This window comes from Bombus flavifrons, chromosome 15 (assembly GCF_040668555.2).
Source record: "Bombus flavifrons isolate JBK064 chromosome 15, iyBomFlav1_principal, whole genome shotgun sequence".
In the NCBI taxonomy this organism is placed as follows: Eukaryota; Metazoa; Arthropoda; class Insecta; order Hymenoptera; family Apidae; genus Bombus; species Bombus flavifrons.
Window position 1 is genome coordinate 9,901,298 of NC_138456.1, and position 17,099 is coordinate 9,918,396.

The 17,099-nt window shown below is 35.7% G+C and overlaps 1 protein-coding gene across 3 annotated transcripts in view; it reads right to left on the reverse strand.

Moving 5' to 3' along the window:
- The window catches only part of Scp2 (Sarcoplasmic calcium-binding protein 2), a 45,620-nt gene that overhangs the window by 7,252 nt on the left and 21,269 nt on the right, over positions 1-17,099 (reverse strand). The window contains exons 1-2 of one of the 3 annotated variants that reach the window (XM_069128286.1): positions 1,947-2,034; positions 781-847 (exon numbers count right to left, since the gene is read on the reverse strand). In XM_069128286.1, coding sequence (XP_068984387.1) covers positions 781-838 — 58 coding nt within the window. In that variant the 5' untranslated portion in view covers positions 839-847; positions 1,947-2,034. Of the gene's footprint in view, positions 1-780; positions 848-1,540; positions 1,561-1,946; positions 2,035-17,099 lie in introns of those variants that run through there. The other 2 variants (XM_069128287.1, XM_069128285.1) reach the window with 2 other exon arrangements.

Sequence of the window (17,099 nt, forward strand, 5' to 3'; positions counted from 1 at the left end):
TCTTGGGGAAAAATCGTAACCGATTCCGCGATGAAAGCTTAACTATACCAGTCTCGTGGTTGATGGTCGTGAACGTTGGTTCTGATAAGGTGGCCATGAAATTTTCTTGGCACAATTAGGTGCCGTTAGGGATGCGTGATGATCGGCATGAAATCGGATTACTCGGAAGCTTAACGATCATGTTTGATATCGGGGAAAACTTTGAACGTGGAATGCGTGGAATGAATTCGTTTAAACGGATTTTTCCCCGATCTTTGCTCTCTCTTTTTTTTTTTTTTTTAGTGTTTCTAGTTGGGGAAAAATCCAATTAAAGCTGTTATCTGATAAATTTGCTTTGGTGCTGAAGAAATGTGGAACGTATTGATTTGTTCTTTGTACTAGACGGCGATCACCTCGGAGCGAATGTAAATGAAAATGAATTTTAAACGTGGCTTTGAAATACATTGCTTTGAAATTTTGAAAGCAAACGTCTTGCTAGATTGTCGACCAGGTTTTACGTCAGACTATACGCACAGTACGGGACGCAACAAATTAATTAAAATTTGTCATTCCAACGCAAAGACTAAGAGCTAAGAGCTTCTTTTGTAAATAGATCGCTCGATATCAATGGGACGGCTCAACGATAGGCGAAGATAATACAGCGATAGGCATAAAACAGAATAAAACTTAACTACGAGGATAATCGACGTGGATCTTTCAAATTGACACTGTGGAAAATTAAGATTTTATAAAATCGACACAAAGTACAAAGACTATCGAGATAAAACGTAGTGTACTCACCGAAGAAGGTGTTGAAAACGTAGAGTAATTTCGTTTTACGGAACTCTGACAGTGGCATCTTGTCAATCTGCAACAGAGAGGAACAAGGGAGTTGTTAAGCGTGTCCGTACGTTCGTGTGTGTCATGTTAATATTCATTCTCCGATCGAATGACGATCAGGGTCGATTGTCTCGAGCGACCGACCCTTATTTTATCTCGTCAGTAAAAAGTAACCGCGGCTTGCTTTTTATCGAGCTGCTTTGTACAACGCCTCGATATTTACAAGGCCGTCGTGAAGACACAAAGTCAGCTTAATTCAGGTACATCGACAGGTGTTTTCCGATATCTGGACAATAATTAAAAACTTTCGAATCTTATTTTCGTGACAGTCCTTCGATTCGCTAACGAACCTTCTTAGACATGCGACCTACTTCAGGTAATAATGAGAATTCTTCAGACGTTTGAATTTCTAATTGAGAAAATTATTCATTGTTACTGAAATATTCATATTCGATATTCCACAATTATCCACTATCGTAGTGGTGCTGATATATTCTACTAATAAAAGAATTGAAATGATTGCAAATAATTGCCCTGATATCTAAAGTGTCTAATTTATGCTTGTATATGGCTGCTTTGATTTAACAGTAACACAGCTCAAAAAATATAAAGTCTAAAGCGAATGCGTTTAAAAATTTAGCAAGAGATCTTCGCCAGTCGTTTCAACGACATTATAAGGCTGACTTAACACGAGATACGCCACTATTCGCGAAAACGATACCTTCCACTTGTAGCGTCACAAAACAACTGAAGATGTGCCAGTGTTGTTACTTACTGGCCTTGGAGCAAAACTAAAGCCAGATTGATGGCGGCTTAAGCGATCATTTTTCCCCCTGACGCGGAACTAATGGAATTATAGATACATCGTTTTACATGATAAAAGTAGAAACATAAGGTAGAATTGTTCTTTTCACCGAAAGCAAATATGAACTTTTCTGAGTTGTACCACTGTCAAAGCAAAGCAGCGATATCTTTACAGCAAAAGCATCGAACATGTCTGTTCAGGAAAAAAGAAAAATTCGATCAAATGAATTGTCTCCTGATTATTTTAAGCGAGATATGAGAACTTTACAATTTGTTGCAGTTTACAAATTGTTCAACTCTTATTTTACGAGACGTGGTCTTACGTTTATTCGTTGGAGAAATTTTGGAAAAAAAGCTGTTGGTCCTTCCTTTTGCCCCAAGCCGAAATGACTGACATACTCACAGAAGGCAACCCTTTATATAATAAGATTTAAAAGCCTTTCCTTACCGAAGATAACGTGTCTATTTGAGCGTTTAATGACGTACATTTCGCTATAATGCCACAATAATACTGTAGATGTAATTTAAGATATCTGCAAACATCAGAAATGTATTATTGACCGTAACGTGACGTAAATTATGCTCAAGTGATTCACACGGAACGAAACATTGCTTGGAGCCTGTTCTTTCCCTTTTCGTCGAATCCTATGTACCTGGTACCATCGACCATCGAATTTTACTTGCGGTATAATATTAACCGTATTAATAACGATTCCATCGAGGTTCGGAAACTCTTATGTGCCTACGGCGATTATGCATTCCTATGTAATATACGATGGTAATTCTCCTTTATCGAATATTTAATCAACCTCTGACGTATTTAAGAAGAATCGAAGTATATCTGAATGCTTTGTCGTAAACATGTTAAGCAATTAGGGAAAAATCTACTGCCTGGTTGGGAAACATAATTTTCATCATCCGTCAAGTTATCACGTGTGCTGAATAAATTTGTTACGTTTATGGTTACCGGCTTCCTCGAATCTCACGTATACATATTTTATTGACTATTTTCTCCAGCTTCTTCAGTGAATATCTAGTAGTTTATGATAATAAACTCGTCGAAATAGCTTCTACGATGTTTATCGTATTCATCTTTCATTCATGACTTATAGTGTCTTAATTTGTTATACGTAGAAAATACGCGAGTATCGATAATCATTTCTACAGTAAGATATTTTAGTATTTATCAAGATAAAATTAGAATCTTTGACATTGATCAAAGTCAAAGCAATTCTGCATTTACGCTTTAAAGCGTAAGCCATAAATCCCCTATTTTAAGAATGCAAACTTTTTCCTTTCTCTATTGGTTTTTCTTCTGCCGTTTCTTATTACCATTTTCTCGTAATGTTCAATCATCGTTCACTGTAATTTGCGCGTGTGATATTCAGTTTAGAGAAAGCAGAGATCAATTAACCTCGTAATCCAATTACCACCTATTATATAATAAGGACGTTCGTGGTTAACTTGCGCTAGAAAATCCGAGCAACGATCATTCTGCACGATGTGAATATTATTAATCGTCGTATGATTCGTAATAAATAAAAAATAATAACAAGTAATCAGCCCTGATAGCTATCTATTGAAAAGAGCCACAAGAAAGTAGCTACAGCCAACATTGTAATCGTGTATAACTGTATATCATTAGAAGGTGGTATCGCGTCAAGGTGAATGTTGACGTCAATCTTTAAAGTGATTAACGTTGCACGGTAATCTTTTCATTTGAAAATGTCCGTGCTCGTGAACGTTTCCATGTAGCTCGTCGTTTATCAATTTTCCAATCAACACTAGCGAAGATTTCACGATCTAAGAGCTCCTTTCACCGTTGATGGTGTATGATACATTATCTTCTAATTTGGTAATAAGTAAATTGACCGCGAACTTTGTTGAAGTCGAACGGTTAACGAATTTCTGCCATCGTTCGGATAGTTTAATGGCAACTTCTAGTCGCCATTATTGGCCGTGCAAGTATTGCTGGTTTGCAAACAGCTCGCCACGACTTGGAACTGGTTAACTTGTAGGCAATTTCCCCATTGATCGAACTTGGCTGTAAACTGAAATAGTTTGTGTCGATTCCTGTACACAAGTTTTTTCAAATTGATTAATTAACAAGTCGGAAAACAGCGTAGTCTGTTCGTGTGTATTATGGCGGGTCAATTAAAATTGTAGATAATCAATTTGCTTGGCTGCAAGCGCACTTGTATAGTTGAAGTTTTCTCCCGTTTATGCCGTGTGTAAAATAACAGATACTTTGAAACAATTTTTGTTCTTTTATTCTCGATCCTCCAGCGGTCGTACAGAAATTTAATTGAAAAAAATTACTTCGTGAAAAAATGTTTTCAGTCAAGCTATTATCCTGTGCTGCACTTCCAGTCAATTCTGATCAATAACTGTGAAACTTGATAACAATGTGAAAGTCTTTCCAACAAAAAAAAAAAAAAAAAAAAACAAATAAAAATAAAAACGTGGAGAAAAGAGAAAACTTTTAATAATTATAATTATCGCAAATCGATAAAAGCTTTCAATACACGTCATAAGCAAAAAATGAAGCGTGAAGTAAAAGAGATAATAAGCCGATAAATTGTTGTGCTTGAAATTCGGCGACGTCTGCAAGATAAGGCAGTCAGACAATATGGCGATGCAACACAAAGATCCAGAGTAAGCTTTAAGTCCATTGTTTCCACTAACACTATGAACAACCTCGATTCTCTAGCAACGTAAAATATACGTGAAACCAGCTCCTACGTTGCAGTCTTGTTATCTGCTCCTGCCAATATATCAACCTGTCAATACGCTAAATATTGTACAGATTTGATGAGATACACATGTATATACGTGGATCTCCAATAAAAAAACAATGATTCTCGTGGGGTGTACTATAACTTGGCTGCTATATTGAACTATTTTCCACACTTTTTTTTAAGTTCATTTATTCGCTTTTTATTTGCTGCTCTTTTATTACTGAAATTGATGCATCGAATAAAATATTTTAGAGCTTCGAATGGATATGAGTAAAATGGGACGATATCGATTATAGACTTGATGAAACGTAAGTTATCAAAAGAGCTTGTTTGTGCGTATTTTCAATGGAAGCCTGCATCATACGTCGATACGTATAATTAATATTATAATTAATATCGAAAGCTCCTTTACGATTTGACAAACTAGGTATTGAATCTGCATATCGTAAACCTTTATCGCTAAATAAAGACGCGACCGTGAAAGATTGAAAGGGTATAGTTTATTTTTAGCCCACTGGATATGGAATTTTATTGGTGGAGCAATTACAAGATAAAGTAACGTAGGAACATACTGTGTCATCAATCGAAAGAGAAATATAATAGATAAGTTACGATAAACATAGATATAGATAATTTTCTAAGTAGAAAACGCAACGACTAGTTGTACTTCCATCCGACGAGTCACTTTCATTTTAGGATACGTGTGTTTATTTCCTACGATATTTATTAAAACAAAGCAAATAAAGTTTCCCATTGAGTAACGTTTTACGTTGTTGTACAACGATTGATACAAAAATTCAGTTTCAAATTAGCCTTACGACTCATTATTCAAATCTCTGGATTAAAATATTTCTCGGTGGAGGGCAAAAGTACCTAATCCCGGTATAGTTATGGCGCAACTTAGCAGAAACTCGTAATTACCAAATGGGAGTTCACGTTATTATTAATTTCAGTATTATTACAACCAAAAAGTAAACGTACTACCCTGTTATTTTGAATAAAAGCAAATGACGCATTATACATGGTGGAACATTTTTATATGCAAATATTTAATACCAGAGTCAGAAAGGTTCCAAATGGTAATATTATTTGTAAACTATTTTTTTATTTTCTAATATTAACGTCATCGTAAAATTCTAATTAATAGTATATAATATATCTCTAATAGTAAATAATAATAATCTCTCTTGACAAGAATTTCTTCCCGGAGGAATTTTTTCAATTCTCAGAATAGGTGGGAATCAGCGATAAGTATATAAATCTGGCAAATAACGTTGCTGAGGTAATAAATTGTATTTTAAGATATGACACCTGTATAGGGGTATGCATTATCTTGATAGAAGATGACGTTTCTCTTTGCTAAACTTGGTGAAATTATTTGCTGTTTAATATACATATACAGAGTGTCCCGCAGCATCGGGCAACCGATTCGGCGATGGATTCTGGACACGAAAACAATAAGAAAAGTTCGTAGAAACGTATACACTGTTCGATCTTGTTTGTGCGAGTTATAGCGAGTTTTATATTGGGATAATTCTATCGAAAGGTGGAAATAGTTGAAGTAATTTCACCTACTCATTTACAAATAGAACCCAATATCTAACAAATAATACGTAGAGAAATGGAGAGTCTAACACATTGATAAAACGTTTCCAATCTTGTCTCGTGTTCGGATGCAAAAGTTCGTGTTCAAATACCTCTTGTGTAGGTATGCAGATACAGTTTGTTTAAGAAGAAACACGCCATAACTCGAAAACAGGATGAAATAGTTCTACGTGTTTGTATGAACTTCTTTTTATCGTTTTCATGTGAAGAATCTACCACCGGAGCGGTTCATACGGCAAATGAATATCCGTTGCACTAAAAAATCCAAAGCTGCCGTTACTGCTATACTTCGTTCGAAGAAATTTTCAAACGAGCCATATATTTCGGGATTACTTTTTAACATTCCTTCTTTATTACCACAAGTTCTACGACGTAGGATTTACAATAGTATTTCTTACTATTAGATATCCTTAAGCGAATAAAGATTCCAATTTCTTCCACTTCCAACTTCTTTCCTCGATCACCGTACGAACCGTCGAAACTGGACGAGAGGCGCAAATACGTAAATATACGTACACGTATTTCTATGCCACTAGCAATACGATTTACATATCTCAGGGAATAAAATATCTCGGAGAAATAAAATTTTACCGATCAAAAGTCGCACGATGATTCGCTCGCAAGGTGTGTCACGCCACCTGTATGGATATTATAACGAGCAATGAAAGATATAATGGTGGGTCGAGAGAGTTAGAGCTATAAAGGTCGAACTGTATTATGGATTTTCTACGCAAAGTCCGCGAAACGGAAAAACGATAATGCGTGCGGCTTGCAATGTCGATCAAAGCAAACGGTTAGAGGGTTATACATACTGGATAACGTTGTAGAAATTAAAGTAGAGCGATACAACGTAAAAGTTATTTTCTTATTTCTTTTTTACTTCCTTTTTTTTTTTTTTTTGATGTCAAAAAATAAGTGGGAAGAAATAAAATTTTACCGTATGGATTCGGGTAGAAAATATTAAAATATGTTTCCTGTCTTCTTTATTAATTGTGTCCGTATCTAGCAAGAGATGCATAACGCATGATCTATTTCTTTCATCAGTCGCTTTCAGTGTTTAATTAAAATCGTGTTCAATTTAGTGTAGAATGCATGGCCGTTATCAGTAGAATGATCGTATTGTCTCTATAGTTTCATTGCGTCATGCGGAAAATCCAAAGGCATATGCGAAATCGCTAAAAAATAATAAAATACAAGACGGGAAGTCTAAAGTGAAATTTTTCGATTCCGTATATTTCCTTATGCTACTGAGTTATTAATGTGATTTAATTTTTATCGCATACATATGGAAATTACAGGTGCACTTGTTTTATTCATTTTTAAGGAAATATGCGTTAAGTACGCTATGTATAATATGTTCACCCCCGCGACTTCGTATACGACCGTGGACTTGGTATAACAAAATTTTCACAAAACACACAAGTATGCAGCGCGCGGATATGTTTAATGTTTTCCTTTTAAAATTAACGTCACAGATATCGCTAGTTTACCGCGAAATGTCGATAAATACGATTTAATGAGAAAGCTAGGAAATCCGGATCAATTTGTTTTTCATTAACAGTGAGTTTACTTGAGTAAAGGAAATAGAAAAAGTTTTATTTGAACCTAATATTCTTCATCGTTTCCAAATTTAATGGAACTTTTTCTTCTTTGCATTTACAAAATAAACGTTTAAATATTTATACGTAACTTTAATGTACATTGGTTTAAAAAATTAACTTGATCATTTTTTTTTCTTTCAAAAGCCTTTTTAATAAAGAATTATAGCTTGTAATAGTCCCTTTTAAAATATCATATTTAATACTTTTCACGCTGTTTGTATATAGTGGCGGTAAAAACAAAATTTCGTACACAATTAATTTTATATCTAAATACCGTCGATTAAATCAAATGTGTTTTTAATGTTCAAGCTACGTATTACGTTTTAATTATCCTTAGTTACAACCCCGATATAAGCTGCTTAATGGCAATGCGCAAATTAAAAACTTTTCGTTTGTATAAAAGTTAAAATCAAAATTATGTATTAATAGTTAGTACGTCATAAACTTTCATCGATACGAAACAAAATTGTTATATTTTAATTTTTTCTGGCGATAATTACACGATACGAATAATTGCTAGTGTCGTGTACGAAGCGAACACTTTTCCATTACATTTGCATTAAAACCACGCAAATCTTCGTTTATACGGAACGAATTCCCTGGAACTTTCAATCTCGTCGATGGTAATCAATTTCAGCAATTTAATCTCGCACTGCGCGCGAGCTAAGAACTTTGCAGTGCCTCTTAAAACGAAAATCTCGCGTCGATACTTAGGTACGACGCGGATATTTGTCGCGACGAGACTATTAGAATTTCAATTTTCCCGACAATAATCGTTGTGCGTGTAAGGAGAAAGAGCATTTCGCAGAATTTTCACGGAGCTACCTACACTTTCCGTTGTGTTCGACGGGACAGTTTTCACGATCGTGCCTCCAGTTCGAGCGACAAATGAAAAATTTCAAACGAGAAAGCCTCTTATTCCATGCTACGTCTTACTAACGCTCGCAAAGGAATGAAAGTGCAAATTAAATTGCGTCTCTTGTAGACGATAAAAAATATGAAAGTCTCGTCGAGCTACGGTTCTCCCCTATCCTACTGATTATTACAATTGGAATAAGATGGAAAGTTATTCTTAGAGGAAGAAACGTTGTCGTTAATAAAATAGCTTCGCGTCGTAGGTTCTTTCTTCTTCAAACAGGTATCGTATAAACTGGGAAAGCGAAAAGGAACACGAAAGGGGTCGCAGGACGATCCTTACGAGAACTGGATTCCATAGCGTGTCGAATAAATCATCGACGGCCATTAATACTCGACAAACAAAATAAGCAAAACGTTCCGAGCAATTTCATTTCCAATTTGGATTGCGCTAACGAACGTTTTATGATTTGTCTACATGGACAAGCGACAACGTGAATTTATACTCCTTACTCGTTTATACTCCTGCGATATGGGACGTTTCTACGTCTCGTATGTGATTGGCAGAATGGTGAAGCTAGATTAGCGAGACGAATTAAGTAGTGAAAATCAGAGTTTAGAAATAATTGAACAATTTAGGAAGTATGTAGATGGCAGAAGTTCGTAATATCGCGAGCCATACTCCTAGTGATATGGGATTGGTTTGATTGCGTAGGATTGATCGCATTTTATTATAAATTTCACAGGATTAGATAGATGTATGTATAAATGTGAACGAGCTAATACGTAGTCGCGAAAAAGTAATAATTTTGAATAAATCTCCACGTTATATGTCTTCATAAATATGCCAAGTGAAGAGCTCATATTCTAGTTATTAAAAGAATGTGCAGACAGTGAAGCGATGAAAGTCTTTATCAACACATTTATGTGAATGATAGAACTTCATTTTCTCTACATGTAGAAGAATGTCTTAGCTCGAAGTATCCACTGGTTTCTCGCATGAAAACAATATTTCAAAGCAAATCTCTAGTGGTTTCAATATACTGCACCTTCGATCCTAGCGGAAGAAAAATTAGTTTGACTTTTTAATGCGTTAGTCTAACGCCATTGCTGATAAATATCAGAGTTGTGGAAGCATCATAGGTCTGTTATAGGAGAATAAAAATTACATCGTATCTGTTTCATTTTCGCAAATCCGTTCTGTGGAGGGAAGCGCGTACACTTTCCAAGATTATTATTATGATTTATTTAACAACGTAATAAAAATTACATACGATATTTTTTTAGATATCGTTCTCCTATTGTGGCCTCATAAACAATTTTATAGGGATTGCTTCTCGGCTAAAGAAATCCCTTGAGCGATGAAAGAATTGAAAGTTGTTTACACGAGGCGGTCGTGATATTGGCAGCTGACAGTTACAAAATAAGAAGATGGTGAAACTTTGCAATCACTAGTTTCCACAAAAGCTATTAACAGCTAATGATGTGCTGTTTAAAAAGCGAGAACTATAAAACCTATCTGTTTTAACGTTTCGATAAGAAAAAAAAAAAGATGAAAGTGTATAAAAATTATATCTTGAACGCGATTCGCAAACTTTTCGTTAATTCGTGACAATTCAGTACGATCTTTCGAACAACGAAGTATTCGTACAATCAACATCGTCAATGTATCCTTCACTGATCATCGTCGATGAACAATTCCTACAATAATTTGTACAACGAACGATTTTTTCAACAAGCTTCTCAAATTCTAAACGACGAATTCCGGACGATAAAGGAATCTGTCGTTCAAATCTAGAATTTCTTGTTTCTAGAAGCCCGTATAATCTGTACGGTCGTTTTAAAAAATGGCATCAGCGAAAACAAGGGAACGAAAATGCTGAAACAACGCACGCGTATTCATCGTCCTCGAGGCGTAACCCCGAGAGAGGGAAGCATTTTTCGTTTCGCGGAATGGCATTAGCTCTCATTGAGGGTATTAAAGCGTCGCAGGAATAGCGATTGGCCTTAAATGGAGCGACCGAGAGAGCACGAGCCCAATCGTTGTCGTTCTACACAAACGAAGCCGGAAGTTTCATTTGAATCGTGCCATGTTTATCGGTCACCAGCCGAGCTGGCAACGACGGTGAATAAAGTGCACGTGCTCCTTGGCTCTGAGTTAAGAAGCTTACTAAATTATGGCCCTGCGATTCGCTGCGTTTATCCGGGGCGACCGTGTCTCGCTGGCACAGCGCTACGGCATCACAAGTGTCGAAGGATAACTGCGAATCTGCGTTAAGGGTTCTCTTTTCACTGGCAACCAGGCGACAGCTGCACAAGATTTACGTGCAAACGAGAGCTAACGATTTTGGCTGTTTCGTCTCCGACCGTGAGGTTACCCTACCAAACTTCCCTCGATTCTCCTTCCACGATGTTTCAGAGGCGGTAAGAAATGGGATTGTCGTTTATACTGCAGCTCGATGATGAACGGGAATTTGTACGTGCCATGCAGTTTTCATGCTGCGGTTGATCGTTCATTCCGAGATTTAAAAAATTATTCCGTTGTAGATGCTACCCTTAATCCAACATAGACGCTGTTCCAGTAAATGTTTTTAATCATGTCACAGATAGTATACATCTGTTTATAAATGTTTTTGCATCATTGCGTATAACGTTAATTGCTTCTATGTATTTATCTATTAAGGAATATTACAAGAGTACGATATACTGTGTAAATAAGTTATTACGTTTGGCTACGTGTATCGTAATTCGTGCTACTTCCGAGGAGATAAACCTCACTTTCGCGGCTAATGATGATATATGATCGAATTTTGTAGGACGAATTAGTGTTACATAACTACTTCGATAGTTGATAGGAGGAACGTATTACCATACGTGCGAAGACGTATTACTATGTAAATAAATATTCATCAAATTAACAAGGACAAGGTTATAACCTACAGTAAAATATACGGGAAATTGACCGATCAAAAGATAATCAAAGATTTTATTCAATCATATTTTTTCATTCAGGAACAGATGGTGTAAAAATATATCGCCCTTTGGGAGAAGCGTCATGAGTGAAACTCAAGAATGTAAATTTATAGTTATATAAAAATTATGGTTCCCTTGACGCGACGCGAGTAACAATAACGTAGGATATATATTTCTATCCCCCCTTGAATATATATTTACGTTACGCGCAAGAGTGTTCATAAATATAAGAACAGTGATTTGGACTTAAACCGGAAAGAAGCAATTTCGTAAATAGCGTAAACGTGCGTAGCTACCTGAAAATTTTTACTCGAAAAATTATAATCCTGAGTGGAGGAAATGTCTCGAAATATACATGTGATATACAAAGCATCCTGCGACACTGGAACCGGTGATATAAATGAGAAGAGAGTGATAATTCTTAATGAAAAAAATATATCGAAGATATAGCTACGAAAAACGTTTTCTTACATGAAGTTACAGTGATTAATTAAGGGTGGAAAATATCATTTCTTCGCACGATGAAGCCTCGTTTACATAATCTATACGCGCTAATGACCATTTATATCGTAACATTTTCTTAATGTACGAAATGAATATCAACTACGATGAATTCATTACGTGCTATGGATTAGGAACATACATATTACAGTGGCATTTTTTATAGGTCGTTCGATGGAACAGGCTAGTACTTTTAATTTCCCGATAACGCCACCTAATTTAATGGCCTTAGATTTCTGTTTTACGAGGTCATCTGATAAAGAAAATTTATGCCGGGATCTTACCACAGAGGTTGATAACAGCCCAGCATGTTACGTTTGAATGAACTAAAATAACAATGTAACATTAAATAAAGTGCAAGGCAATCACTCGTATCTCAGTAACAAGTGATTTTTAAGATTTTACATCGCTAACGTGTTAAATAAAAATTAATGCTTTGCTACTGGAAAGTATGTTTCACTTATACGTCACTCACAACTGATTTTCTAACACGAAGATGGTATCCCGCTGGGAGTAGCCACCCACATGATAATGAAACAGTTAAAAAATTCTAGCAAATGTCCAAATTGGACAAATTGTGAATGAGAAGAATTAAAAAAACACAACTGTAATCCTAAAAATCTACCTTAACTCTAGTTTGCGTTATTAGCGACCACCTGATAGCTTCAATTACGTTACTACATTGCAGGATATCTAATTTTATCTTGTATTTTACACTCTATATAACGATGACTATCGATGATTTTTGTCGTCCAAAGCGAAAAATACAAATTTAAACAAAATGAACCATAGCGGTCGTTTATGACTCAACGATACTTGTCGAGGGTTAGAAATGTAAGTTTATTTTCTACTCAAGATATAAAAAGACAGTATTATGATCGAAAATGAGAGGGAAATTATCTTATTTTAAACCTGTTACGAAACACTACTGCTTTACAATTTAACGACAAAATAATGCCTCAACGAGAAGGTTTGACTAAAGATTAGCTTCCCAACTTTTAAACAAGACAGTAACAAAGTTACAAAATTTAACTTCACGAGACACGCTCCTGGGAAGAAAAGGTAAATTACACGGCCCGGCTGATTGATCAGTTACAGGCTCGAGAAAACTGTTGATTTACAAACGATAATCGAGAAAGTCTAAAGCAAGATACTAATTAGCGAAACGCGTTACGAACTCGTTGTCGTCGCTGGAAGAAATTAATTATCCAGAAATTAACCAGTCGGCGCTCGAGCGGAGTTTCGTTGCGCGCACCAAGTACGAGTGAAGAACGACCGCCTTATTTAATTATTTCGGCCGATTGCGTTTCGTCTTCGTCGCTCTGCAACCGATACACTTTCAATTTAAAGCTTGCAATCTAACTTTCCGAAAACTTGCGTGATAGCACCGCCAAAGATCCGTTGGCACGCAGATCGATTTAATTATTCATTCAAACGGTAGAAAAGTTTCGCACCTTACGGTCATCGTATTCGATCTCGTGTTCCATTGGAATTTACTAATATCGATATTGTTCACAAAACAGAGAATGCAATTGTTTCCTTCGTTTGATCATTTATATTCGCATTTGCATGCGCAGTTCTTACGTTATATCATCCTTTATTACATATATGATGGTAATAAATAGTATAATATTCGTTTGTATAAAGAAATATAAGCGAAGCTTTCGCTTTCTCGCTAGAAAACAATAAGCTCGCTTTCATCGCGAAGCTAAACTTGATTGAACGACCGTATCAAATTTCGTCGAACTACTCTTATAAAGTTTGTACGCCGCTGAGGTGACACGTTCGTTGCGCCGCTTTCAATTCTATAGTTTTCCAATTTTCTAATTTTCTTTCGTTCCTCCCTCCACGCTGAATACGTAGGTATTATCACTTAGCGGGTGCTACCTTTTGAAAATATTGGAAAAATGGAACTTCCACGGACCTGATACCTTCTTAATGAAGCAGATCTGTGCATTGAGTTCCACTGTATTCTTTCATCAATCTTATCGGTTGGTGCACACTCCTGTTTGCCACGGCGATTGTAGACTTATCGAACCATGTTACGATTAATACAATTTAACAATTTTATGTTTTTTATATAAAGAACAAATTTATATACCTTGGTAGTTTCTCAAAAAAAAAAAAAAAAAAAGAAAAAAAGAGAAGATATATGGCACTCCTTGCTACTTGCAAGCTGTTTCTTTTGCATGGTAGACAGCTGTGGCAAAATCCACTGAATTCTGACAGAGTGCGCGCGTTTGTATGTTTAAAATCGATTTCCTCGAAAGGGAAGTTGAACACGAAAAAGATTCTATTCTACGCGTTCGATTTATTGGTGAACCATACGCGAGAAAAAAGATGTTTTCATAGATAGAGCTCTTAATGTTATTTAAATTTCAAAGCAATCATGATCCAAGAATATTCACGTGGATTTCAGTAAGGATTGAGAAGAATAAAATTCCCTCTGAGGGGCGGAAAATCCATTGCTGCACATAATCCACGCGTTCCCTCCTGACTATCAATTTCCCGGTAATTTATTCAATGGCACGTTTGCAAAATTGCATTATTGTTCATACTTGCGTCAAACGACACCATCGATCAATAAAAATTGATAAAAATATTAGAAAGCTTGGAACGTACTGTTTGAAATGCAACGCCGAATCCTTTGTACGACGTAGCATCACTGGCGATTATTTGAATTCCAGTAAATTCCAATCGCACGTATATTTTATACCTTCTCTATTTGACCGATGGTCGTTGTTATTTGAACAGTGAACGATTAAACGAAAAACGATATGCAATTGTTGAGGTGAAACAATAAAATGTCAATAACTTTATGGACTATATTGTTACATCCGCATAGTATAATATAAACAACTTTATAACACAAAAAATAAAAATCAATAGGTTGATTCTGGGCTAAATTTAAATGCTTACTTCTCTGGCGTATTGAATTGCCAAATAATGCGAATAATAAATAATCCTTACTGTAAAATATTTCGATTTCATCCCTGGGGATCACATTGTAAACCATATTGTTCAAACGATTTGGATGTTTAAAGGAAAAAATATCTTGAACATAAAAAATGTGCTTAATCGAATATTCTAAAATAAAAATATTCGAAAGAAGTAAAAGGCTAAATGTTCCAAGTATTTATTCAGTTTCGGGGACATTTTGTCAATCGTTTAAGATTATTATAATTTTTTATCGTACGATGCTACTTTAAGTTATATTTAAAACATGATAATAAAAAGTGCTCCTTAGACGGTACATTTTTAAATACGAATAAAAAGATCCTAAACATAGGAGGTCACAAATCAGTTCTGTCAAACCCAGTCCCGGGTATAATTCAAACAAAGGCTTAGTTCAAAGAAGCTATTTTTGAGAGCCAGTTTGCTCTTATCTTAAGCATTTATATAACTTTTCTGGAAATCTCTGTTAGACAGAAATGTTTAATATCTCGCAGCTCAAGCACTTTACCGCATTTTTCTCCTCAACGCTGTCAAATACAGTTTAAAGGAAGTCTAAGCCCTCGATTTCTAAAATAACGATAGAAGCCTTTTTAACCTTGTTTACTTCTGATTTAAGCATCACGGATGTACGAAAATTCACCAGTTGTGCGAATTTGTTGGTAGATATCGTTAAAAAATTCCCGTCAAAGTTATTTTTTTAAAACTCTATCAAAAAAATGGTAATTACAGTATATGACACATCGAATATTTATTAATGCAAAATAAAATCAATACTGTCCCTATAGAGACGGCAAGCTTTTAACAACGTCGATTTACAAACAAATAAGAACTACAAATAATCGAAACGAAACATGCTACATAAGAATAATACGAGTAAATCTAATTTCAAGATACGATACTTTACGAAAATACAAGTACGATAGAAATGTTATTTTACTAGTTACAATAGTATTTTGTTTCAAATAATAGGAATGAATAAAATCATTTACACAATAGAGCATTGCTATGGCTTTTACTCGAATGAGATTAGTTTATGAACCAACATTCATACGATATCCTTTGTCTATGGTATTACGTATCATATTCCAAAAATACTTTAACCGACTGACTATGAAACGAACCTTGTTACGGTCCTAAACGATACAAATAGGAATTATGCTAAACCTAATTCTAAAGAAGTACACGCTCTTCCATCATTCCCTTATCTTCATTTTAATTTTGCACTAATCACTTATCTAGACATTGTACTTTCTTATCGATTATTATTCTGAAAGAGAGCTACAGGACAACGAACATTCTAAGTCATTTGCCGATGATGGGGCAAGAACATATCCGAGATACAGATGCTATGCACGTGACTGACATAGTTGGTCGATCAGATTTGCACGAAAATCTAGCGCGTGAACATTCTGCCGCGCAGATAATTATGCTAATCGCGATTATGGAGATAAAGCAGTCAGCGCCATTAATCACGATTCGCAGAGCCATGACACAGGCGAATTAGCTAGCGTCACGAAGGAAATAAAGGCGAGGAACCGTAAAATTTCTGTGAAATTTCTAAACAGAAACGCTTCGGTTAAGTACCTAGTTAAAAGTTGAGCACAAAAGCCTAGAGTTTCGAATTTCCCGGAATTATAGCCATACGTTTGATTTGCATGAAATGTATATTACATTTAACGTTTTCATCGTTTGGAGATTTAAAATTTTAAAGTGACAGCGGAAAATTCTAAGTGGATCGTTTCGATTCTCGGTTCCAGTTTGGCAAGTTTTATTCGAAGAAATTTCTATCATTTATCATTCGATACAAAAGTGACGAGTTTTTTCATCTTTCCATCTTTTGCAAAACCATCTGTTCTCTGTTAAAAAGAAAAAATTATCTCGAAAATACTCAACGAACAGCAGATACTCTATCTCGCAGCAAAAACGAGACATGCGAATCTCTACCTACAACCAGAGACAACGACGCGAGACATGTTTTATTGGCAGCATCGAAAGTTCTTTGGCAAAGCGGAAGTGTCATTGTTCGAACGCAACGCTCGAAATTAATTATTGGCGCTGTCACGGGTGTCTTGCTCGGGATGGTATCCTAACGGGAACAAGTTTCTAAGCTTCCGTTGTGCATTGAAATCCCAGGGAGGATTTCTAAGCAATTGAAACTATGCTGTAACGTCTGCTGACCAGGAATGGTCAGAACGTTGGTCTACATTGTGCATTGTTGCACAAACGAACCACGACTCTCGCAACAAAC